Source organism: Chiroxiphia lanceolata, chromosome 3 (genome assembly GCF_009829145.1).
Source record: "Chiroxiphia lanceolata isolate bChiLan1 chromosome 3, bChiLan1.pri, whole genome shotgun sequence".
Lineage (NCBI taxonomy): Eukaryota > Metazoa > Chordata > Aves > Passeriformes > Pipridae > Chiroxiphia > Chiroxiphia lanceolata.
This window is the reverse complement of record NC_045639.1, coordinates 32,480,836-32,505,310: the sequence shown is the minus strand read 5'-3', so window position 1 is coordinate 32,505,310 and position 24,475 is coordinate 32,480,836. Positions and strand designations below refer to the sequence as shown.

The following is a 24,475-nucleotide window of genomic DNA, read 5'->3' as shown; positions in this document are numbered from 1 at the left end:
TAACCTATTACATACCACAGCTCACAGTTTTCAGACAAAACAATCATTGAACCAAGGAGCAACAAAAGAAAAGCTAAGTGAGTGTCACTCAAAAGTAAAATCTGGCTTGACACTTTGGTTTAATACGAAGGTGTCTGCATCCAAGATGGCAACACTTCAGATGCCAAAACAGTTTCACATGCCCAAATCAGACTTTGCCAAGAATGAGGGAGAAAACTGAAACACCCTGTGCACAGCCCCAACTACAAAGCAGTGCCTATCAAAGAATACCTCTCAAAGATATAAATCAGGAACAGTTCTCTTTGTACATTCGTGACAGCAGGAAGAATTCACACAAAGTACTCATTCAACATCCTATTAAAAAAGTTATATTCCCATCACTTAAAGGATATTTATGCACTAACACAAACCAAAGTGTTAAATGGAGTTAAGTAACTCGTTACAATCTCTGCCTTAGCAAAAGACAGCATCATCTCTGAGCTTTATCTAAAACGGCTCCAGCCGATAAGACAGAAATAAAAATGCAATGCATAAACACTGCTTAAAATGGAAAGAATTTTTTTTATCGTTTCAATTTTCCATTTGGCTCTCTAAGGAACAGGGATGAAATCGCCCTTCTCCCTCGACACGGGGAAAGCCCAGGGCCGGTTCAGTTTTGCAAGGATCACGCCGGGCTAAGTCTGGGGCTCTGACAGCCCCCTGGGAGAGGGGGCAGGACCCCCACCGCGATCCCCCAGCACTATTTACCCGGCTGCTGCCGCTGTCTCCGTGTTCGCTGCCCCGGCGGCCCCGGGGCCCGCCAAGCCCCGCTCCTCCCGGCGGCGATGGCAACCTCCTGCTGCGGTGCGGCGACGGGGACCGGCGGCAGGGCCCGCGGTGTCCCGACGGGGACCGGTGGCGGCGAAGCGGCGGCGGACGGGGCGAAGCGGAGCGCGGCGGTGAGGCGGCGGCGGCGGCGGGAAGCGGCGGGGGAGGCCGCCCGTGGCCCGGCCCCGGCCCCGATGTGCTGAAGCGGGAGGCGCGGGATGCCGACGAGCCGCCCTCCTTTAGCCGGTGGGAGGAGGACGAGGAGGAGGACGAGGGGCCAGAGCGGCCGCTGCTGGAGCGGTACATGATGGCGCCGGCGGCCCGGGGGTCCCGACGGCTCCTCCGACCCGGCCCCCCAGGGCGTGCGCGCCGCCGGCGGCAGCCCTGCGCGCTCCCGAGCCGGGCGGGGGGGCGGGGGGAGCCCGGGCCGGGCGGGGGCGGTACCTGTGGACGCCCGCACAAAATGGCGGCCGCCGGGCCCCCGTCACGTGTGGCGTGGGGGGGCGGGAGGCGGGAGCTGCTGCCACCGCGCTCGGCCATCCCTCCTTCTGTCCGTCTCTCTACGCTTATGTCCCCGTCGTTAGTGACTGGGGAACTTTGGTTGGGTTTTTTTGTTGTTTTGCGTTATGTTGTTAGGGGTTTTTTTCCGCGCACTGTGGTATGGAGCTGGTCGGGACGGGTGTTGTCCTGTTGTCCTCCGGGAGAAGTGTGTTTAAGAGCAATCCTTAGTTGCTCGATGCGGCAGTGCTGAGGCTCCGGCTCAGAAAAATCCTGAACTAATTTCCAAGCTCTGTGTACCAGGAGCAGGGATGACAAGATAGGAAATGGCTTCCCGCCTCCTCCCTCGCCCCACCTGACCACCTGCTACCGACCTTGTTTGGTGTGGGACTGCGAAACTTCGATTCTCGTGTGAAGGCTGACACATTATCCTACTTGATGCTCTGGGCTGTCTCCGGCGAGGAGGAGTTTTCAAGTAACTGAAACGGGATAGCAGTGGAAAGAAGGGAAAGCAGAGGAACAAAGGTTCTCATAAAGCTGTTCATTTCCAAAATTTCCGAGTTTTAATATCTTGCTTATGGATGGGGAGAAGTTTCCAGTGTTAAGTTTGTAATTTGTTTTTAGCTAAACAACATGTGAGGGCTTGTATTTGAAGACCCAGTCAGTTTGGGAATGTGTTTGCTAGAACACAACACACCATTTGAAGCATACTATTTTTAAATAGTGGCAACCAAGAGCAGTAGGCTGATGGATGGGGGTCTGCCTGATACTATAATAAGGTATTTCTGCTAGGAGTGGTTTAGTACAATTGTATTAAAACTTAACTGACCCACTTTGACATTTCCTGAGTGCGTCGCTGCACAGGCTCAGGAAATGCGCTCAGTTACACCAATTGCCAAAATAAGCACGCGCTATATAAAGACTTATTTTTTGTTACCACTGTCCACTCCTTCCCTCTCTGTCCAAAGGCTGATAATGTTTATCGGTGATCTTTATTCAATTACAAGTATCCTGGGATAAGAATTTCATCTTTAAGGATGCCTCACAGAAGCAGTCTGCTGGGAGCAAACCACAATGGAGGTGGAGGCAATGGATGCTCAAGCTGTTCCAATTCACGACCCTGAGCAACAGGTTCAGAGACAATTGGAGAGGCACAGAGCTGTGTGTTAATATAGCTACAAAACTGATGTGTATGTAGCAATTTCTCCTCTATTTTTTTTCATGTAGATTGCGTCCAAGTAGTTTATCGCTATAAGGAGTATGCTCTTATCCCAAATGTGTTCTGTGTCTTCATTAAAAGGAAAACCATGTTTTTGTGTATTAGAGTCAGGTGTCTTTATCAACGTTCAGTTTTACCAACTGAAGTCAGTAAAAATAGCCTAGTAAGAGTGAGAAAATGGAGTTGTTTGGGTTTGGACATCTCTTCCATGCTGTTGCTTTCTTTACGTCAGTTTTAAACCACAGTTTGGTTTCAAAGCAGTCAAGAGTAAAAAGCCACAAACCCAAGAAACCAAGCAAATTCTCTTTTTTTTAAATCAGTTTTACATAACAGTTATGTGTCTAATATCTAAAAATTTTGCAAAACCCCCAGAACTTGAATTTTTTTTCTAGCTTCCTTTTGCCTTATGTCTAAAGGAGATCTACAGGAGGTGTTGTGGTGGTCATAGGTTTAAGAGGCAATTGGAAGATGAAGGAATCCAGATACTGAAAACGAATCTGGAAGTTCATTAAAACATCTTACTTGTGCACCAGTAAGTAAACTGCTCAAGGCAGAAATGATAAAAAGAAAGCAAACACCCTATATATTGGTGTTAAAAGAGTTCAGAAGAGAAAAATGCCAGTTGTTGGAGACTAACTAGTGCTCATTAACATTTTGTGGCACCCTGTCATCTTACTGAATATCACTTTAAAATTACAATTTATAATTGCAATTTATAAGCACGTTTTGAACTAGCTGCAGTGTCATCTTTCAATTACATGCCTTACTGAGCTAAGTTTTTAAAGGGACTGAGCATCCACAGTGGTATTCAGTTAAATTATTCTTAAAATCAGTACTGAAATCTGGGCTTGATGGTGCAGAGCAAATTGAGAGTCTTCACACCTTTGGAAGAGGAAGCAGTACAGTTTGTCTCAGGAATTGAAAAAGTCAGGCGAGGTCCTTACCTGCTTTGCAGAGGTTTTTCTAACACTCCTGTGACTGGTGCTCCAGACTCTCATTAGACAAAAGATGTTGCAGTCAGTCTGCTCTAAGTACAGCTCCTAAACTCCTCTTTGGAATTCCAAAGCTCATAGTTGAACTTGCAATTAGCTGCTGCTTGGAGGGAAGGGATTTTAGCTAGTTGGATGCTTAGGGCAATGCTGGGGTAATAAGGCGTCTCTGAATTCTCATTAGGCCTCGACTGAGAAAGTCAGGGGGCAAATGCATTGAAAAAGAACAGAATGAGAAAAGTTAGCGGTATCTCATTATGAACGAATAATCAGAAATCCGAATTTAAGTTAATTCAGGTTGGACCATTGGGTTTAAGAAGCAAAACAGTAACAGAGAAAAATGTAATACCTTAATTATAATTTCTTACCTTCTTATGTCTGAGTCAAGACTAGATCCAGGGTCATGAGACAACCATGCAGCACTCCCTGTAATGTTAAATGGACAGGCTATGAGTAAGAACAAAGACAATTTCTGTGTTTTTATGACAAAATTGGTGTTCTCGTGAGAAGATGTGGTGGAAGATATTCCTGTCTTCTGAACTTGGCATTACTTTTTACCTGGAAAACAGGGCACAGTATGTATCTTGTGTCTTCAGGTCCAGGCAAACCAGCCTGCTCATGAAAAATTTTGGACTGAGCTGAGTAATCAAGCCTTCCTTAGTCATGACATCAGGGAATTTGAGGATGGTTCAGCTGATACCAGAGCCCTGGCTGGGAGCACAGAAAATGCATCTAAACAGACAGTTGCTTTCAGAGATTTTTACATCTGTAATTACAAGGTTGATATTTCTGAATTTAAGACTTATCTAGGCTGGCTTCTGTTTCAGCTCAATATTTACTTTTAGCTGGGCAGGGGAATGGGCATGCAGCCTACACTGATTCCCTGAGTCTGGGAGGGGTAGTAAGTAATCTGTTACAAAATGAACTCGTAAGAGAAGGGGGGGAGGCAGTCTCCCTTTGGCAGATAGCACTTCCTCACTGTGGCTATATCAATCTAGAGCATTAAACTCTGGATAATAGACAATTAATAAAATCTGGCCTGCGTGGCCTATGGAGGTGGATTAAATTAAACCTGATGTTGATGGGGGTTTTTTTCCATGTTGAAGGCTCTGATTTTTTCATAAATGCCAGGTGTGTGATTATTTATAGTGTGCAAGGTACTTTGTAAGCAATGTAGCCACAAGCCTGTACTCCATGGCACACATCTTAAATCAATCAAATACATAGCAGTAACTGTCATGGGCAGCAATATTCAGGAGGAGGGGAAATAGCCAAAAGTAAGCTGAAAAGGAGGAACATCTATTTAGATTCTTGCTGTGCTCCTATTTAAGTGTACTTAAATGTACAGGCAGATTCCAGAACAGTTAGGGTTGATTGGTATTCTAGGGTTCCTTTTTTAATACTTTCTTGGTGTTTGTTTTCTCATATGAGTGTAGGTAATGCTTTTTGTACCAAAAGGAATCTGTGGCATCAGAGAGCTGTCTGTCTTTTGGTTGAAATGGAAAAGTTCGTGGTTTTGAACTTGAAGCAGTTAAGAGAGATGAGCAAGCAGAATACAGCTCGAGAAAAAAAGAGAATGCTAGAACACAATGTAGTTGAATGAAAAAGCTCTTAGAGTGATTAGTTCAAGGGAGAAAGGATGGTCTTTGTTGATACTTGAGAACTTCTCTGGTATCTTATCAAGACAAGGAAAGTGGTTGGTTGGTTGAAGTTTTTTGATTTTTTTTTGTTGTTGTTGTTTTGTTTTCCTTTGGAAATATGTAAGACATCAGAACCATGAAATGTGAAATCAGATTTGCTTGTGTGTAGCTCAGTGCTGCAGCCTCACACATCCACTATTTGCTGTTTTGAGAGTTTGCTGCCTTCACAGCCTCTTCAATAAAGTTAAGTCTAGAAACCTTTGGATGACCTGTGGGGAAAAAGAGCAGACTGGCCAAATACACAGAGTGTACAGTATCAGCATCCGGCTTGGGCACAGAAAGGCAGCCTTGCAACTTGGACACATAGGCAAAGATTGTTTTCAGGGATGTGAGAAAAGACAACAATTAAACAAAGAGAGAGAGAGAGAGAGAGAGAGAGAGAGAGACAAAAAATGCACTCTTCTGCTCCTTTCAGTTGTAACTATGTTTAGAGGGTACTGTGGCCTCCAAGCTCTTCTCTGCTGTTCCAGACTCCCTCAGCCAGATTGTTCTGTTGTCTCAGACCTGAATGCTACTGATATTTTCCTTCCTTGGCACCCCCCTGATAACACTTCTAAGCTGAGAGTATGCTTTATTATATCTCTGATGAGCTGCATGTTGAAAGTAAACTTTTCTACCTGTGATGAGTTATTTACAGGGATATGCTTGTTTTCCCTAGCAAGAGAGTACTGAGGGAAGGTTTGGGACAGGGAAGCATTAAGAACTGCTATAAAACTCACCAGTAGCAGCTGAAATTGCCAGGTGGTGTGATGATGTTTACAGCACACTCCTGTTTCTGAGTAATAGTCCAGAGGGGATGAGGCTGGAGGTCCTCTCCATTTTGTTTTCTCTCAGTGGAAGGTCGAGCATCCACTCACCCCCTCAATGCAACATACCCTTGTAGTAAAGATTTGAGCATCCTGCTTGCATGGGTGTGTTTATGCTCCAGACAGGCATAGCCACCGAATACAGTAGAGGTGAGATGGAATGGAATTTTTAGCTTGTATTATTCAGATGGTTGTGTCAGGTTAACATCATGGTCTTGCTGTGCACAGCTGTTACTGCACGAGGCCTGTTGTTGGCAAAGTGTTCTTGCAGTAATGTCATCTGCCACGAGCAGAGAACGCTGTACCTTTGAAAGCACCTGCTTTCACAAATTGAAAGCACATTTGTACCTGCAGAAGTACTGCCTGGGCTATACCTGCCGGTGGTGACATTTGGACACTAAAGTGGTCCTGTGCTGGTCGACACAGTGACTCTGCAACTCTGAAATGTGCCTCTGGTGTCTGTTGGTGTAAGAACTAAATATGATAGGAAAAGGAGGAGAGGGATAAGATCCCCAGGAGGGAACTAGGGGGATTTTGTGAGAAATCACTTTTTTTTTTTTTTATGACTGGGGACTGATTTTTAGTTTGAGGTTTGGCGTTTTTTTTAACCAGAAGAACGAGGCGTGCACGTTGAATTCGTTTGCTTCTCCTCCTTATCTCGGCCTCCCGCTCCTGACCGAATCCCTGCCCGGCGCCCTCCCCGGCTGCGGCGCGTCCTCCGGGCCCGCAGGGGGCGCGCGGGGCGGGCGCGGCGCTGAGCCGAGGTACGGCGGGGCCGGGCCGGGCAGGGCCGCGGGGGGTGCGGGAGCAGCCGGGGGTCCCGCCCGCCCCGGGCACGTGGCGGCCACTCCGCCTGCCCCCTGGCCCGGCGAGCCGGTCGCCGGGCTGGCCCTGGCCCAGGGCTGTGCCGGGGGGGCCGGCGTGGCGGCGTCGCGTCCCCCGGCCCTGGTGCCGCAGTGCCCCCCGTGCCCAGCCCGTGGCGGTCAGCCGGGCTCGGGCTGGAGGTGAGACGGGCTGGGGCGAGCAGAAATCATTGTAAAGCCGAGCCTGCCCAGGTGTGCCTCGGTCCGCGGGGCGGCACTCAAAGAGGACTGGTTACCAAGTCCGGTGTAGCTTGGAGGTACCGCCTGCTTTTCAGGATGGACATCTGCAGCCTCTCCTGCCATGTGGAGGGTGTTTAATGTTACACGCTGTCTTAAGGAGTACCGGTGTGGGAAGTGTTGAGAACGTGGAGATGTACTGGATAGGTTATTGTTCAAGCAGCTCAGAATATTTTTCAGACTGATCAATAGAAAGGCAAATACTTCCTTATACTAGTTTCAGAGGATAAACCTGCCATGGGGGAAAAAATCAGCCCGAAAATAAGCAGAAAGCTTCCAATTCACAGAGCATTGAGGTCCCAGGGGGACTTAGGGGAATGATTAATGTAATTTATTTTAAACTGAAGCTTGATTGTTTTGTGAAGTAGATTATATGATAGCAAGTGCAGAATGGCAGGGCGTGGACTATGACCCAGGAAATTGCTTCTAGCTCTTTGTTAATTTCTTAGCACAGTCCTACTTGGGCTGGGGCTGTAGTTCTCCTCCTGTACCTCATGCTGTTTTTCTCTTTACCCTAGGACCTCCTGTCTCTCATGCTGAATTACCAGCAAAGGATGGAGAGCATCCTGGCTGGTTTGTGTGGGACCAGTCCAGAAGATCCACTCCCCGTGTGGGTTCATGGCAGCGTTGGCCATTGCTTTAACCAGCTGACATTAAATGTGATCCCTCATGTGATCCTTGCGGTGGTCAGTGCCTGCTTCCTTGGCACTCCAAGGTATGACAACTGACTTGTCTAGCTCTTGATTATTATGTGGGACTGGAGGTGGGGTGGAAAGGATGAAAATTATACTTCCCTGTAATGTGCTGAATATGTATCTAGGGAAGGGCAAAATATTATGCTAATATATTTGTCAGCATCTGTCCTAATTCAGAATATGGTGTACAGAAAGGAATCCAGAAAGAACAGAGGGAATAGTAAGCGTAAAATCACAGAAAGTAACTAAAAATAATTGCAGTGAATGAGGATTGGGAAAACCGGGAGTATTCCAGGAGAGGATATAAATGCAATGTGGCATAGAAGATGTATATAAGGTAATAAGGGGTTCAGAGAAACCAAAAATTGCTTTGCTGTTTATCCTCTTCTGAAATTTTTAAACATGGTAGTGTTCAGTGATATTGAAAGGCCACAAATGATAATGAACCGAGTGATAATGAAATGTTTTGTTGGGCAGCAGGTTATAGACTTTACGTACACAGCACCACTGAAACCAACAGTGATAAAAATAATGTTTTTAGACAAAATATCACACAGGAAAGGAAATCAAAAATGCAACACAGGATATTTGATCATCCAGAATTTGTATTGAAAAGGTTAAATATACTTCTTTTTTGGTGTTAATTCTTAAGGATTGGAGCCTGATTTGACCACAAAATATCACAGTTTGCAAAGAAATTTCTCTAGAGAAAGGCTATTCTTTGATAGCATCTGAATCTCTGGTATTGATCAGAGTCTGGGCTATATTGACCTAATGTAGTTTAGCAATGCTTACAGTCAGAAAAAGTTACAAATCCGGGAGGTTAAGTAAGAGTGAATACATAAACAAGGGAAAGAGGAAAGGAAGAAAAGATAGTACTGACTGAGAGGTGGTGGAATTTCAACTGTAATTTTTTTCACTGCTCTTTCTTCCTCAAGGTCTGGCTCTGGTGTGCCTTGCAGGTCAGGCTGGGGGTGCAGAATCGCCACGTCCTTCGTACTTGCTGGCCTGTTCCTTGCTGATACCATCCCAGCCACCATTTCCCAGCAGGAGCTGGGCCCTGTGTACCTGGAAGTGCTGGCCAACGGCACTGCTGCCCTGACATGGCTTGTGCATGGTCTCGCTCTTCTCATGCTCTGCAGGTCCACTCACGGCTTTACCAGGGGCCCTGTGGCCCTGGCTCTCCTCACTCTCTTACCCCTACCTTCTTTCATCATCACACTGGTGTGGTACTGCCAGAGTGGGACAACTTGGTCCCCTTCCCATCCTGCTGCCTCCTCCAGGTTCATCATTCTCTGTCTGCAGCTGGTGTCTCTGCTTGCCTATATAGTCAGCTGCCTCTTCCCCACCGCTGGCAGGCAAGACTTCCTCTCCATCAATAGCTCCTGGCAACAAGACCAGCTCACCTCAGAGCCAGGAATCCCAGTGCTTGATGAGCAGACAGTGGCAGAAGACGGTGAGAGCTGGCTCTCGCGCTTCTTTTACATTTGGATGAACCCTCTTATGAAGCGTGGCTATCAGGGGAAGCTGAACCGGCCACAGGATGTATATGTGCTTCCTCGCCAGCTCCAGGCTGCCACGGTCTGTAATCGGTTTTACTTCTGCTGGCAGAAGAAGGCAGCTCTGCATCACGTAGAGGAGGAGACAGTGTCTCTTACCAGCCCAATCCTTGCTGGAGGTGATGGGAGTAGCAATGCTCCGGACAGTTCGCGCTGTGCCCAGAAGGCCGTGCGACTCTTCTCAGTCCTTCATGCGGCCTTTGGGCTTCGTTTCTACTCCCTTGGACTTCTCAAGCTGGCTGGCAACCTGCTGGGTTTTTCAGGTCCTCTGCTTCTGAACTTGCTGGTGAACTTCATGGAGTCACGGCAGGAGCCCCTGAGCCATGGGGTGCTCTATGCCCTTGGGCTCTTTGCTGGCTCCTTCCTGAGCGCTCTCTTGCGGAACCAGTTCAGCTATGAGATGAACAAGGTGACACTGATGGTACGGGCTGCCCTCATCTCTGCCATCTACCGCAAGGCTCTGCGTGTCAGCAGCACCAGCCTCACCCGCTTCACTGTGGGGGAAATTGTCAACTTCATGAGCACGGACACTGATCGATTGGTCAACTTCTGCCTCAGTTTTCATGAGGTGTGGAGCCTGCCTTTCCAGTTTGTCATTACCCTCTACCTCCTCTACCAGCAAGTGGGGGTAGCCTTTCTGGGAGGCTTGATCCTGTCACTGCTGCTTGTGCCCATCAACAAGATCTTAGCTAACTACATCATGATGAACAGCAAGGAGATGCTGAAACACAAGGACACACGGGTCAAGGTGAGGGGCAGTTACTGGCTGTCTGATTTTATTGCTGTATTTTTCCCTTTTTATCTCATAATGTTGGCTTTTTGGCCACCTGTCATGATCCAAGGCAAATTAATTGAATCACAGCTGTTGGGGAAAATGCCAGAGGGGGCACACACACACACATACACACACACACATACACAGACACTTAGTGCAAAAGTGTTCCAGGGTGACACAGTTTCACCACCCATAAGACAGTGAACCTCTAATGCTTGTCTTGCCCCCGGGCTAATTCAGGTTCCCTTGCAAGTTTCTTTTCTGTGTGTAGTAGTTAAGGTAGGACTCCCAATTGCTTCCTCTAGAGATGCTTCCATACTATTGATCCAGTAACACCAAGAATGGTTAAGTGGCTTGCAGTCTGGACAAAGGCAATGATCATAGATGTAATTTTATATCACTTCAAGCTTGGCACTCTTAAGTCATCTTTTCCACTGTTTTTCGCATATTTACAGTGCCACCTAACTTGTCAAGCATTTGATTACCACTTTTTAGCATTGTATCTCTGAGGGGACACTGGTTTCACTCACAATTTCTATCACGCTTTGGAAACATGAAATGTTAAGTCAACTCGATGTCAGAACTGTTGGGAGCTTTAAAAATACTCATTTTCCCAACAGAAGGTGATCTAGTCATATGTGATTATGCTGGACTTTCTCCAAATATTATAAGACTGTTTTTATGAGTGAACTTTCTCATTAGTTTTCTTTCATGTTGGCCACCAACACGTCACATTACTCTGAACATGTTGACCTGAGAGCAGAAATGAGAGGACTGCGTCCTCCAGGGACACCAGAGTTGCTAGAAGAGAGCCAGCCAGGCTCTGGATACAGACTAGCTGTCAGGGCAGCACCAGGCCTGAGAGTCAGGTGTTGTTATCTCAAGATACTGTCAGGTCTATACAGGTAAATGGTATCCCAGTTGGAGCCATTAATTCCACGTATCCCTTCACCTGTGTTGCACATCTTTCAGCTGGAAAGTGGTGTAATATTTTGCCTTTTCCTGAGTCGTACACAGCACGGGTGGCTGAAGAAGCTGGTGGAATGAGGGAGCACAAAGCTCCCAGTAGCTGCCACTTGAGTTTAAGTCTGTTAGCAATAAATGGTTCCTGGTATCTCTAGCCTGAACCTTAGCAGGAAACAATTGCACACCTGGCCACAGTCCAGGTGCCTGGCTGGTATTTGGTGCATAGGCAGGCACTGTTTGCTTGATGTGTTTTTCCTCACTGCCTGCAGCTAATGACAGAGTTCCTATCTGGCATTCGTGTCATCAAGTATTACGCCTGGGAGAAGCACTTTGGCACCAGGATAAATGCCTGCCGGGCTAAAGAGCTGCAGAAGTTACGGGCCATGAGTTACCTGGATGCAGTGTGCGTGTACCTGTGGGCAGCACTGCCTGTTGTTATCTCCATTGCCATCTTCGTCACCTATGCTCTTTTGGGTCACCAGCTCACTGCCACAAAGGTGCGTAATTGGTAGGGAGAGGTCCAAACTTGTCTTGTGCAGAGCACAATCTACAGTGGGGCTGCAGTCCTGAGGCATCTTCTCTGGGAAATAAACCCAACTTGTGACTCCCCACGGCTCGGCAGGCTCTCCCTGGTGAAGCTGTAGGGAGGATACAAGATGCAAGGGTGGTACTGGTTCCAACTCATGGTTGTTTGCTTACCTATGCAGGTGTTCACAACATTGGCCCTTGTTGGGATGCTCATTTTACCCCTCAACAGCTTCCCATGGGTGTTGTATGGGACCTTGGAAGCCAAAGTTTCCCTGGATCGAATCCAGCGTTTCCTTGAACTCATGGACCAGGACCTGGAAGCTTATTATGCCCTAGGTAATGGTGAAGGAAGCTGCCAGGCTTGGGACCCTAGACAGTGGACATTCAGAGCAGGGAGCTGAGGTGTGAGGCCCAGGGACAGTACTGGAGGCCAGCTGGCTGTCACCCTGTGATTCAAGATGTTGTCAGAGGCAGAGTGAATACACTTCATTTCTGTAGAAAACAGGAGACAAGGCTGCAACATTCCACTTTACCGAGCATAAGCCACTGCTTGTCCCCACAGAGCCCTGGCCTTAGTGTCCCAGGAGAAGCTGCTCTGTTATCTGACCAAAGCTCTTCTGGCACTGAAGCCGTCAACAAACTTGGCTTAGCTGGGCAGAAAGGCTTGAGTGGCTGCCCCTCTCCTCAGCCATCTCAGCTCCCTTTCCTTCCTTCATTGCCTTTTGCCAGCTCCCTGCCATTCTTCAGCAATAATAAAACCAGGTTTATATCCTTACAGTGTCTCCTTGACAGCTATGTGTGTCTGGTGGGAGCTGGAGACAGGAGGGTTGGAGGAAGGGAGGTGTAAGTTTGGGGCAAGTCAACAGGCAAGAGTCTCATTCTTTTGTTGGGTCAGGGGCATCACAGCAGTGCCATGTCTGTGGTCTCATGCATTTGGGAACAAAGCTGATAGTATTTGTGATGCCAGGTGCCTTTAATTTTCTGGCCTTTTCATAGTTGTGCAATGCTGTACTGCTTTTCACTTGCAGATGGCCCTTCAGATACTGCTACTGCCATGGAGATGCGATGTGCGGCCTTCTCATGGATGCCGGTTGAGGAGGAAAGCACCAGGCAGCCCTTATCCACAGGCACTCTACAACTGCACATTGAGAACTTGTCAGTGAGAAAGGTGAGCAAGGACACAGGAGGTAACATGGAAGAATGACAGTAAAGAAGCCAAATAATGGAGCAGAGGTGGCATATTTGCATGTTTTCCTCATCTTAGGAGCTGTGCATCAAAATCTCTTAGTCAAGAGGCACAGGACACATATCACGTCTCAGAGCTGAAGGGTGCTAGAGGACATCCAGGCATGGCTTACAGACAAGATGAACCAGTTCCCTTTGCTTTCTGCTATCACTGCAGAAGAGGATTGGACAGGCAACAGAGCAGAACTCTAGAGTTAACACTTTTTGCAAATTTGTGTCCTGTCATATCAGGAGTCTGATTTACTCAACAACTGTACCCAGGTCCACTGCTGAACCTGTGAGACAGTCCTAGCAGTCAGCTTCCTTACAAGCTATGTGTGGCTCAGGAAATCTGGACAAGCTTCCTTGTATTAGCACATCAGCTTGCTTCTTTTCATTTCCCTTTGCAGGGGATGCTCCTGGGGGTTGTTGGGAAGGTCGGCTCTGGCAAAAGCTCTCTGCTTGCAGCCATCACTGGAGAGCTCACAAAGTAAGTAGCCTAAAGACTTCTCCCTGCCTGGTCCTTCCATGCCACGGCAGGTGGGGACTGTCTAGTGCTATCTCTGTTTGTAGGCCATATTGATCTGCCAACAGTTTTCCTTTGTTGCCCTTTTCACCCATTTCTGGTATGCTTGCAGACAAGGTGGGCGAGTGTATATTTGTGACCTGGAGCAAGGATTTGGTCTGGCCACACAGGAACCTTGGATACAGTTTACCACTATCCGTGAAAATATCCTTTTTGGGCGGGAATATGATGCCAGGCTGTATGAGGAGGTGGTGGAGGCCTGTGCCCTCTCTGAGGACTTGAATGTGAGTGCCTAAACTGTAAACCTGTCTGGGCCTTCTTGCAGCTTTTGCGACCAACCTGAGCTTCAATGGGAGTGGTTCTCATTCTTTCAGAGTATAGACTGTTTTTCCAATGTCCCAATCACACAGTGTTACTCTGATTACCAATCCCAGACCATTCCTGGTGTCCTCATAATTCTTTAAGGTGTGAAGTCACTCTGGTAGCAATTTGGATGATTTCTTTTGCTGCTGAGCCAAAAGTTCTAGATCCTTGAAAGCTCTTGATCCAAAAGCTGCCTGAAGACAGGAGCTGTTCTTGCAGAGCTGATGATTTTTGGGTTTTTCAGGCATAACCTATCAGCGGCTTTTTTTTTTTTTTTTTTTTTTTGGATCAGAAGCTTCTTTGGGATCTGGAAAGGGCTAAGTCTGTGGTACTCCTGTCAGTAATACACATATCCTAAATTTAAGGCTTATGGCTGTATTAGCCAGTAAACCTGACTGTATATATGGTAGGGAGCTAGCCTTCTCCTCCCAGTTTATGAGCCAATGACTGATTTTCTCAAGTGCACTGGCAGCTCCTGTTTGCTTTGGCAAGAGCTATGAATACTCAGTAAAGGCAAGATTTTTGAGATGTAGTAGAATATGCCTGTGCTACCAAATCCAGAGGAAACTGTTTATGGCCACTGAAATGCTATAGTTTTTACTGCTAAACTGTTTGGAAGGACCCTGGCACGATTTTGATGCAGGCACAGCTCTTCCTGTCGTATAAAATTACCACATGTGATTATCTCGGGCCAGAAGTTGCTCTCAATGGGTAGTTCAGATGTGACCACTCTATTCTGGAGCAGAAGAGATTTTGGTTGCACAAATGCTAAGCTTGCCAGTTGTCTGTAGAATCAGTGTATAGACTGTTCCGTTGTTTAATTGTTGGTAAGGTGTCACCCTTAGGAATTACTGCCAGAGACTGGACAGGGACCCCTGTGTCCTGGTTTTGGGTCCCCAGCAGTTTCCTGTCCTTTCTAAATGGGTTTTCTTGAATGTTTCAGATTTTACCAGCAGGTGATCAGACAGAGGTGGGTGAACATGGTGTGACACTCAGTGGGGGACAGAAGGCTCGAGTAGCCCTTGCCAGAGCTGTTTATCAGGTAAATAACAAAGGAGTTATTGTGTGGCAGATCATGCCCAATGCCAAGTCAGATGTGAAGAGTCTGGAAGCACCCAGCTGTACAGGGAGCTCTGGCAGCATGTCTTAAAGCACATTGTGCTAGCCTAAAGATGCTGGCAGGGTGCCACACGGAGGTGCTTGCACTTTTCTTTACAGCACTGCCTGCTCCAGCAGGGCCAGGAGCTGTATCCTTGTTTTTTTGTCTCCCTCTCAGGAGAAAGAGCTTTACCTCCTTGATGATCCCCTAGCTGCTGTTGATGCAGACGTAGCCAACCATATTATGCAGAAATGCATTCTTGGAGTTCTCAAACACAAGACCAGGATCCTTTGTACCCACAGGACGGAGTTTTTGGAGAAGGCCGATGCCTTGTTGTTGATAGACAATGGCAGAATAGTTAAGACAGGTACACTGTCTTCTCAGGCATTCATTTGTGCTGGTATCTAGGAATGGCTGGAGCAAAGGTGGACACAAGGGATTAGGATTAACTAGTGGGGAATCCAATGATAAAAGAATTTGAGGACACTGCATGTGGGCAAAGACGGAGTGGAAGAGAATGTGCAGATGCACAGATAAAACAGGACAACCCTAGGTGTGGGGAGCTGATAAGGCAGGAGGCCATAGCAGGTTAAATGGAGCAAGAATGCAGTTGCTGCATAATGGAAGGAATGTTATGAGAGAACAAAACTGGGTCAGCAGTGGGTAGCTGGCATCTGTTCCTCACAGATGCTGAAGCATTTGCATGTCTGTCTTTGCAGGCACACCAGCTGATATCCTGCCACTTGTTGAAGCCTTCCCCAAGTGCAAGGATATGGACAAGAAGCAGAAGGATAAAGGTCTGTTCCTGGCAAGCTTGAGGGTGGCTGGCACAGCACAGCTCATTTGACCCCCCAGACAGAACCTGTACCTGATGGCTGCTGGCCCTAGAGCAGAGCTCCCACCACCTTGCTCTGCTGTGGCAGTGCTGATCTGTGGGTACTGTGTATACAGAGGGACAGGAGGCCCACATATCATTGGGTATTGGTCTGGAGCAGTATTTGAACCTGTTGTTCCACTTGTAGTCCAGCTTTGGATGAAGAACTGCCAGCATTAGTGCACCTGTCTTGAAAGAGGAGAGAGAAGTCTCCCTTATAGCCTAGACTTGCTCTCTTCACAGCAAGGAGCAGCTGCAGGAAGAACTTAACATCACACTGACCTTTGCTTTTGCCTCCATTCCCACAGCCCCCGATGAACAGGGACAAGAAGAGGCCATAGAGACAGAGAAAGAAGAATCAACCCAAAACAATAATCTCATTCACAAGGAAGAAGAGAAGAAAGAAGGGGCAGTGGCTTTTCAGGTGTACAAGGCATATTGGCTGGCAGTGGGCACCTGGTTGGCGTTATCGATCCTCTTCTCACTGCTCCTGATGCAAGGTGAGGCAGTGGCCCAGCAGCACGTTTCTTTTGACATTCCTGTCCTCTCATCTCATTGCCTGGTTCCATGGAGTCCAAGGGAAGGAAAGAGGCTGGGGATTTAATCATTCTCCCTGGAGCAGGAAGACTCCTTTTCTTTTCTCCAAATTAAAGTAGTTCAAGGAGATACTTTAGTAAGGAGGGGGCACATGTGGGAATAGAATCTGGTGTCTCACTGCTGCAGTTGCATTACCGCACCTTTAGCAGTGCTCTGTTGCTGCTGCAGCTCAAGGCTGTTCCCTTGCTCCTGCTCTACTACTAACAGGGGAAGACTAGACTGGGCAATCCAAAAATTGTCCAGCAGCTTCTCCTCCAGCTTTTCTGCTTCATATTTGCTGATTTAAAAGTTGAATTCCTTTTTATGTAGTCTGTCTTTCTCTGTAGCATCCAGAAATATATCAGATTGGTGGCTGTCATACTGGATCTCCAGCATATCTCAGACAGCAAATACCTCTGCGATGATCTGTTCAGCTTCCCTGCCTTCCCCAGAGCTGCTTCTCTTCTCCGTTGCTGGGCTTGTGTAAGTGAATCTGGTCTGGAGGTGCCAGAGGAAGCTGGAAACACATCCATTTTGTCCTTAAGTGCATTTCCTGCAAAGATCCGTATTAAGAGCGGGGATAGATAAGCTGAGCACCTCACTGCAGGGATGTGTGTGGCTGCTTTGACAAAGAGAATCAAAATCTGTGACGTGATGAGGTGCCCAAAGGGCTTCTGCCTGGAGCTGATGGAAGACGCCTAGCTGCACAGTAATCAGAGTGTTTGTCCCAACATTCCAAAGGGATATTGCAGGAGTATTGAAGTATCCTGATTTCCCTTTGAGTATGCTCCTGCGTTCTCATGCCCTGTCTGTGAGTTTACTTTCAGGGGGACCTTGGCAGATTCATAATCTTCTTCCTCCTTTGTTCTAGCTTCCCCATTCAAGCTCTGGACACTACCCCGGTCCCTTCCAATGGCTCAGTGGATGTGAATTTCTACCTTATAGTTTATGGGAGCATTGCAGGGGCCAACTCCCTCTTCACCATTCTTCGGGCATTCCTCTTTGCTTATGGCACTCTCCGTGCTGCCACTGTCATTCACAACCGACTGCTCCAGAGGGCTCTAAAGGTAATGGGCAGAAAGTCCAGGGCAGGCTGAGGCTCCTGTAAGCTGACATTCTTCTCATATCTGGGAGTAAGGATGTGGGAGGTAGATTAGAATTTCTTCTGGTATTGGCTGGTAGGCCTATATCCAAAAAGAGTTGCACCACAGCCGGCACAAGGGGCCAATAAGCTGGAGTTAAAAGTGTGCCCTGTTCATTCCATGGGGGGGTGTTTTATGGCTGCCACCTGCATTTGTTCACTCATTAGGTGTAGATATACACCCATGATAAGGACCAGTTGAGTCAAAGTAGTTTTTGCAGGATTGTAAGATCAGGTTCAGATGAGATTTGAAGGAGCCATTAAGCAAGATTTAGGGCTGATGCTGCATGTGCAAGTTAACTTTATATTTTGGTTTTCCTTGGGTCCTCAGGGTAGCGTTAGAATTAGAGGCAAGAATTGCCTCACTTGCTGCTGGTGGGCAAATATGGCATCTGAGTGACTGCTGTCTGGGTAGCTATCTGACATTTGCTACAGAAGGGCTGCTTTCTTTTACCATGTGAACAGCGTGAGTTGTTTGACTGCTAGTGGATGTGGGCTTTGGAAGCTGAGATTTCTGCTCCAGCTGAGGAAAGGAAGTGGGCTGTGGGCCATCCCTTTGTGGCCTTTTGTGCTCCTCTTGGTGCTGCTCTCCCGCACACTGTTCTGTGGCTGGATCTCACTGCAGCTCTTACTTTCTGGTTCCCTTGTTGCCAGGCCACAGTCACCTTCTTTGACACCACACCAACAGGCCGAATTCTGAACCGCTTCTCCTCAGACCTGTACTGTGTGGATGAGAGCCTGCCATTTGTCCTCAACATCTTCCTGGCCAACATGTACAGTTTCTTGGGCATGCTAGTGATAATAACCTATGGCCTTCCTTGGATTGGTCTGGTCTTACTCCCTCTGGCTGTACTCTACTTCTCCATTCAGCGCTATTACCGACAGACATCCCGGGAGCTCAAGCGCCTTTACAGTGTCACCCTGTCTCCCATCTACACTCACTTCTCAGAGACCCTCTCGGGACTGAGCAGCATCAGAGCCATGCGGGCAACACAGAGGTGAGTGGAAGGTGCAAGTGCCCAAAGAGACAGAGCTTTGGCTTTATAGGCCAGGGCCTTCCTGATGTGGAGCTGGTTATAGGGTGGCTGGAAATCCCTTGGTCTGGGGCAACAGAAATGGAGGTTGAGCGATGCAAACCTCTGTTTTGTGCCTGACAGGTTTGAGTTGGAGAATCAGCTGCGCCTGGAGCAGAACCAGCGCTGCCTCTTTGCCAGCAACACAGCAATGGAGTGGCTGGACATCCGCTTGCAGATGATTGGAGTTGCTGTCGTTACTGCTATTGCAGGAATTGCCATCATCCAGCACCAGAAGCAACTGGGAAATCCAGGTAGACTGCCAGGGATTGATCTATGTCCACTCCAAAGCTGTGGCTTAGGAGTTCCACCTCTCCTAGCCCAGAGCTGCACATTTTCCTACACTGGAGTAAGAGCTCCTGCTCCCTGTCCCTCTGCAAGTCACCCACAATGTAGTGCTTCAGCTCCTGTCCCTGCTTCTGTCATCATCCTGAAGTGGGATCACAGTCTCCAGAGTCCTGACTTTTCCTTTGTGTTTTTTGTCCAGCCACCAAGATCCCAGCTTCTTCCTTGCCGGTAACATTCTTGCTTATGCTTTTGTCCTCACAGGACTTGTGGGCCTGGCACTCTCATATGCCCTTTCTGTCACAAGCCTGCTCTCAGACCTCATTTCCAGCTTTACTCACACAGAGATCATGATGGTGAGTGTGGAGCGGACAGAGGAATACACTACAGACATCCCCATGGAGCCTCAGGATAGATTGGTCCAGGTAAAAGCTCAGATGTGTTCTCGGGGACTGGCCCATCTTCTGGCTCTGTGCCCTGCACTTTTCCCCTGGGAAGACTGTAGGGTTCCGGTGAATGGGTGGAGGGCCCTCACCCACAGAAACCACCTTGATCGTGCATCTTTTACCAGTACATCCCCTGGGAAGGATGAATCTCTGGCAGGAGTTGGTGAAGGCTGGAATGATGGGAAGGAGTAGGGGAGCAGAACAGGTGCTAGATAGCTGTGAGAGAAACACAATCCCAGGAGTGGGCTGGAGTTGGAACCGAGCTGTATGTTGGTTCTGCTCAGAAGCCAAGCAGCCATCTGAAGGGAGGGAGGGGGCTTGGCCTGCAGGGAGGTGGGGCTGAAGATGACAGTCACTATCATACCCTTTCTCACCTGGATATCCCTCTTAGGTTGCTGCTGACTGGCCAAACCAGGGGCTTTTGGAGTTCCAGGAAGTGGTCCTGGCTTACAGAGCGGGCTTGCCTAATGCACTTGACCGTGTGAGCTTCACTGTTTATCCTGGAGAGAAGCTGGGGATTGTGGGTCGCACAGGATCTGGAAAATCCACCCTTTTCTTGGCCCTTTTCCGTATGGTGGAGCTGAAATCAGGCCGAATTCTCCTGGATGGTGTTGACAGCCAGCTGGTGGGATTGGAGGAGCTGAGGTATGGAGGGCTGAGCAGAGTGAAGGGGAGCTGACGGGGCCTGGAGGCTGAGAGCTGTCAGTGGTTGGATGCCAAAGTGAAGAGTGAGGAGTAAAGGACTCACTGTCAAGGCACCCTCTTGTCTGACTGTGGCAGCTTCTTATGAGTTTCTCTGTTGTTTCTGAACAGATGTGCTAAGGAAACCAGGCTGAATATATGACCCTTGTCTCTGTGACTCTTAAGATTTGTAGCAAGCTAAGACACCTCATGAAAAAAATAGCAGGCCTTTGCTTTTCTGCAGAACCTTCAGCTCTCATTTGCTTGCAGATCTAGGCTGGCCATCATCCCCCAGGATCCATTTTTGTTCAGTGGCTCAATCCGAGAGAACCTGGACCCCCAGGGAAAATGGACGGATGCTGAGCTCCGTGAAGTACTGGAGCAGTGCCACCTGCGGGATGCTGTTACTCAGCTGGGTGAGTTGGAACCCAGAGAGAAGCAGCTGGTGAGCACTGGTGCTGAGAGAAGGCCTCAGCTCAGGGACCTGAGGAAAAGGGGCCAGGTGGATGCCATAGAGAATGAGTTAGGTGAGGTCATGCTAGAAACCAGCGCGGGAACAGGTCAGTAGGACCCGGTGGCATTCTCTGAGATTTAGTGGCAAGGGACTAGCAGGTGATGGATTGGGTGGCAGAGTGTTGGTGATGAGACCAGTTCTCAGTGGATGTTAGAGCAGTGCCTTAGAGGTAAGCCAGGCCTTAGTTCTAGGGGAGCATGGCATCTCTGTGCCAGATGTTGCTTGTCTAAGTGTAAAGGCTACTGTTCCCAGGGCCTGGGCCTGAGCAGGACTGGGATTTTTTTGTGCTACTAGGAAAACCTTGGACTGGGGGTGCCGTTTGGGACCCTGTGCACCCTGTGCAGGTGGGGTGACTGCTGATCTTGACCCCTGCAGGTGGACTGGACAGCGAGCTGGGAAAGAGTCTGTCTGTGGGACAGAGGCAGTTGGTGTGTCTGGCAAGGGCCCTCCTGACACAGGCCAAGGTGAGTGTCTTGCCTCCATTGGAGTGAGGGGGAGGGTGCTGCTGATGGCTGTCTGGGGACAGCAAAGGAGAGCACTGCAGAGTTGGAGGTGTGATGGGAACAGACATCCTGTGCTAACTTCGCAGGCTGTCTCTAGGCAGGGACTGAGGTCTCTGCTGTGGTGCTTGGGACCTCCCTTCACTCTCTGTCCCTGGCAGGTGCTGTGCATTGATGAGGCCACAGCCAGTGTGGATCAGAAGACAGACCAGCTGCTGCAGCAGACCATCCGCCAGCGCTTCGCTGACAAAACTGTTTTGACGATTGCTCACAGGTATGGAGGAAGCAGCACTCTGCACCTAAATTTGTCCTGCCACTCACAGGTAGAGGTGGCCGCACATGCCATGCCTGGGGCTCAAGCTGAACAGCTCTGTGATAAGGTTTTTCAAGTGCAAAAGCTAGACTTTGCCTGTTGCCTTTTCTGCCGGATGCTGGGAATAACTGGATGTGAAAATGTTGTACCCAGAAACTGGTGTCAACAAAGGGCAAAATGCTGCATCGTGTCACAGACTGCTCTTCCTGGGCACTGCCTCCTGGGATCCGTGGAATGGATGAAACAGGCCTTGTGGTTCTGCCAAGTTAGGGTGAAGAGTAATGGAAAAGTAATCTTACAGAAAGGAGCAGTGTGGAGACCAGCAGGGGTGGGGCAGGAAGCTGGTGACTCCGGCTCAGTAGAGGGCACTGCAGGACAGCCGGCGGCAAAGGGCTGCAGCCAGCTCCTGGGTAGTTCTGTTTTCCAAAATCCTGAGTTTTGGTCCCAGTCTGCACCCGATTTCAGTAACATAGACATTGCCCAGGCAGGACAGGACAACAGTGATTGCCCCACATCTGAGAGATTTAGTGTAAGAGTGGTCAGTGGATGGTTACAGCTGGAGGGAGGAGGGCAAAACATGAATACCGCAGAGAAGGGGTGGATCAGCATTAGATGGTGTTTTCTGCTCCTACTCTTGCCAAGTGGAGGAGAATTTGGAGGAGGATTATGAAATGTGTGGAGGTTTTTTTCAAAGCACAGAGGTTACCACAAAAATAAAAATCAAATGAGCAGGTGGCAGGGGCTGGTGTCCTGCTGCACACAAGTGGGAGTGATGGATGACAGGCAGGGTGGGCTGGGCCTGGCAAGTGAATCGAGTGGGTCTTGTTAAATACATCATGTAGGAGGGAGGCAAGGAGGGGTGTGAAGGGAATGTGGTTCCTACACTAGGGATATTATACATAAATAGAATAGAAGCACAAGGGCACTGTGGGCTGAGGTGTGTGTTTGGGTTGGGTGTGGGGAGGTCACCTCTAATGGAGGAGTAATTAGAGAGGAGAACCAGCAGAGGAAGGAGTGGCAGAAGGCAAGGCAGCAAACCTGAATTGAAGATAGCTCCAGCCCCTCTTCCACTGGATGAAGAGCAATAGGGGAGAGCAGTTAGGAGAGAGAGGTGATGATGGGGTTGTTCTGTACCCATTGTTCTTCCTTGCCATTCAGCTTTGGGTGAACCCTTAATTGGATTGGGGAAATCTAGGATGGGAAATTACTCTGTACTTGTCTCTTGCCCCTCCAAGTCACTTCCAGTGCTGCAGCCTGCACTCTCTTGGGATGAATGTGTAACCAGAGTCATGAACTCCATAATGCTTTCTGCCTGCTCAAATCCTGGGCAGTGTCTTCCTTGTGACTTGCAGCTTTATAGGGCTATAGTTCCACACTGAACAGTGCACGACTGTGCAAAGGCATTCTTGCTGCCCTGTCTTCCCCACGCAGGGCCAGAGGTTGCTGCCCTGCTAGCAGTCTGGGCAGAACTGGGCACATATGTGTGCAGTGGGTCCTGTGGCTGGCAGTCTGGCAACCACAAATCCTCTGATGGTGGTGGCGTAAGCAAAGATGCAAGTCTGCTAGGGAATGACAGCTGATGCACAAGTGCGTTTCCACTGCCCTCAGGAGGTGGCAGGTGAGGAAATGTAGGGGCAAACGGAAGCAACTCACTAACCCCTGTGGGATTGGAGACATTTTGTACAACCCCAGAATCAGGCATGCAGAACTTCCCTCTGCATTCCTGGTGCCCTGCCATGCCCAACAGCTGGAAGGTATCACCATGGTCTGCTGAGAGGTAATACATTTCAGCAGTGCACAGGGGCTCTCTGGGGAGCTGAACTGCACTGCGACCTTGAGTGCAGAGGGAGATCCTCCACAGATCCTAGTGTTGGGCATGACTTGGGCCACCCTTAACAGCAGGGGAAGCAGTATCCAGAGTTTCTCCTCAGATCCACCAACGTATGTCCTGGCATTTGTTGTCCACAGGCTGAACACCATCTTGGACTCAGACCGTGTGCTGGTGATGCAAGCTGGGAGAGTGGCAGAGTTGGATTCACCCACCCGCTTAAGCCAGAAAGATGGCTCCTTGTTCCAGCACCTCCTGCACAGCAGGCAGCAATGACCTCCCTCCTGGGCTGTGCCCAGGCAGCCCTTCCAGCTCAGTGCCTGGCTTTCCTTTCAGCTCAGCCACCAGCCCTGTCCCTGCAGGGACAGGAGCTGCTGAGGTGAGAGAAGGGCTTATTCCTTCCTGCAGATAGCGATTATTTGTCCTCAGGGACAGAAGCATGGCGCTGGGACCTTTCTTTTAATAGGGAACATGCGACCTAGTGTTTAGAGTCATGCAAGCCTGGATGGTGGGATACTGCTCCCCTCTAAGGCTCCCCTTTGAGATTACAGAGGGATTTTCTACTGACTGAAGAATCAGTAACTAACTCCTAGTTTGAGACTTAATCTCACGTATACAATGTAAAATAAAGTGGAAACCTCCTTGTGAAGCTCAGTTATTCAGGTCCTTGCCCCTTTTCCTCCCCAGACACATACCTCCTCATGAGATAGAGGAGTGGTGCCTGCTCTGCACAAAGACAACCCTACCTGCTCCCTTCTACTTTCTGAAGGCACTGACCTTTCCAAGCCCAGAAGGTTGCACCCAGATACCTTGCTGCTTTCATCCAGTTTACAGTGGAGAAGGCCTTCCTCTGAAGGCCAGAATGCAATTACATTAAAGGCCTTTAAGGTTAGTTTATTTCAAGACCACTTCTTTAAGGGAAGCTCTCTGTCCTTCCTGCTCTGCTCTCAGCTGCACAAACCCACAGCTGTTTTCAGTTTTAGGGTCTTGCTCTTCCCATTAGCACCCTTGGACTCAGTCTTAGGTTTTCCCCTTCTTCCCAACACTCTCATGGCAATGTCTAGCCTGTACACACCTTTGCTATGCTGTCCTGAGTTAGGTGCCATTCCTTTCCCTGAGGCTGCAGGAGCCACCTCCACCCCTGCAGCTGTAATCTGGGTTTGCATTCTTGAGGGAAGTGATGGAGATACTCATCAAGAACAAGTAGCTCAGCAACCTGATCCACTTGGATCTGCTGAGAGCAGAAGGTTGGTGTCCAGAGGCCTTTTGCAACTGAAATTATTTTATGATTCTCTGATACACTGTTTCTGGGCTTGTTTTATTTGATAAAGGTACATCATCCATCCATGTATTAAAAAAATAATCTTTCTGCTGAAGCTCCAGTCCCCTC

At 48.6% G+C, this 24,475-nt stretch overlaps 2 protein-coding genes across 7 annotated transcripts in view; one reads left to right on the top strand and one right to left on the bottom strand.

Annotated features, from left to right (window-relative positions):
• Positions 1-1,165, bottom strand: part of ZNF318 (zinc finger protein 318) — a 28,079-nt gene extending 26,914 nt beyond the window's left edge. For all 3 annotated transcript variants that reach the window (XR_004355776.1, XR_004355777.1, XM_032681365.1), the window contains exon 1: positions 748-1,165. Coding sequence is in view for 1 of the 3 variants with exons in the window: in XM_032681365.1 (XP_032537256.1) it covers positions 748-1,113 (366 nt within the window). In the remaining 2 variants the exon portion in view is untranslated. The remainder of the gene's footprint in view (positions 1-747) is intronic.
• Positions 1,007-24,382, top strand: ABCC10 (ATP binding cassette subfamily C member 10). Of its 4 annotated transcripts, XR_004355778.1 has the most exons (23): positions 6,944-7,023; positions 7,638-7,834; positions 8,753-10,121; positions 11,384-11,611; positions 11,822-11,978; positions 12,671-12,810; positions 13,277-13,356; positions 13,505-13,676; positions 14,699-14,797; positions 15,032-15,221; positions 15,574-15,651; positions 16,037-16,228; positions 16,652-16,787; positions 17,176-17,371; positions 18,100-18,443; positions 18,603-18,772; positions 19,068-19,228; positions 19,641-19,894; positions 20,201-20,346; positions 20,820-20,908; positions 21,106-21,218; positions 23,226-23,464; positions 23,773-24,382. XR_004355778.1 is itself a non-coding variant. In XM_032681367.1 (22 exons), the coding sequence occupies exons 2-22, from the start codon at positions 7,653-7,655 to the stop codon at positions 23,359-23,361; spliced, it is 4,632 nt and encodes a 1,543-aa protein (XP_032537258.1). In that variant the 5' UTR covers positions 1,007-1,107; positions 7,638-7,652; the 3' UTR covers positions 23,362-23,739. The 4 variants fall into 4 exon arrangements, 3 of the variants coding, with proteins under 3 accessions (XP_032537258.1, XP_032537259.1, XP_032537260.1); XM_032681367.1 differs by lacking the exons at positions 6,944-7,023; positions 23,773-24,382 and adding an exon at positions 1,007-1,107 and having other exon boundaries at positions 23,226-23,739; XM_032681368.1 differs by lacking the exons at positions 6,944-7,023; positions 23,773-24,382 and adding an exon at positions 1,261-1,407 and having other exon boundaries at positions 23,226-23,739.
• Positions 24,383-24,475: the final 93 nt, after the last annotated feature.

Excerpts from the sequence above, each read along its gene's own strand:
- ABCC10 (XM_032681367.1), top strand. The coding sequence starts at position 7,653 with ATGCTGAATTACCAGCAAAGGATGGAGAGCATCCTGGCTGGTTTGTGT. Across the intron at positions 13,357-13,504 it reads ATCACTGGAGAGCTCACAAA|ACAAGGTGGGCGAGTGTATA; the intron begins GTAAGTAGCCTA and ends GTATGCTTGCAG. Across the intron at positions 18,773-19,067 it reads GAAGCAACTGGGAAATCCAG|GACTTGTGGGCCTGGCACTC; the intron begins GTAGACTGCCAG and ends TTGTCCTCACAG.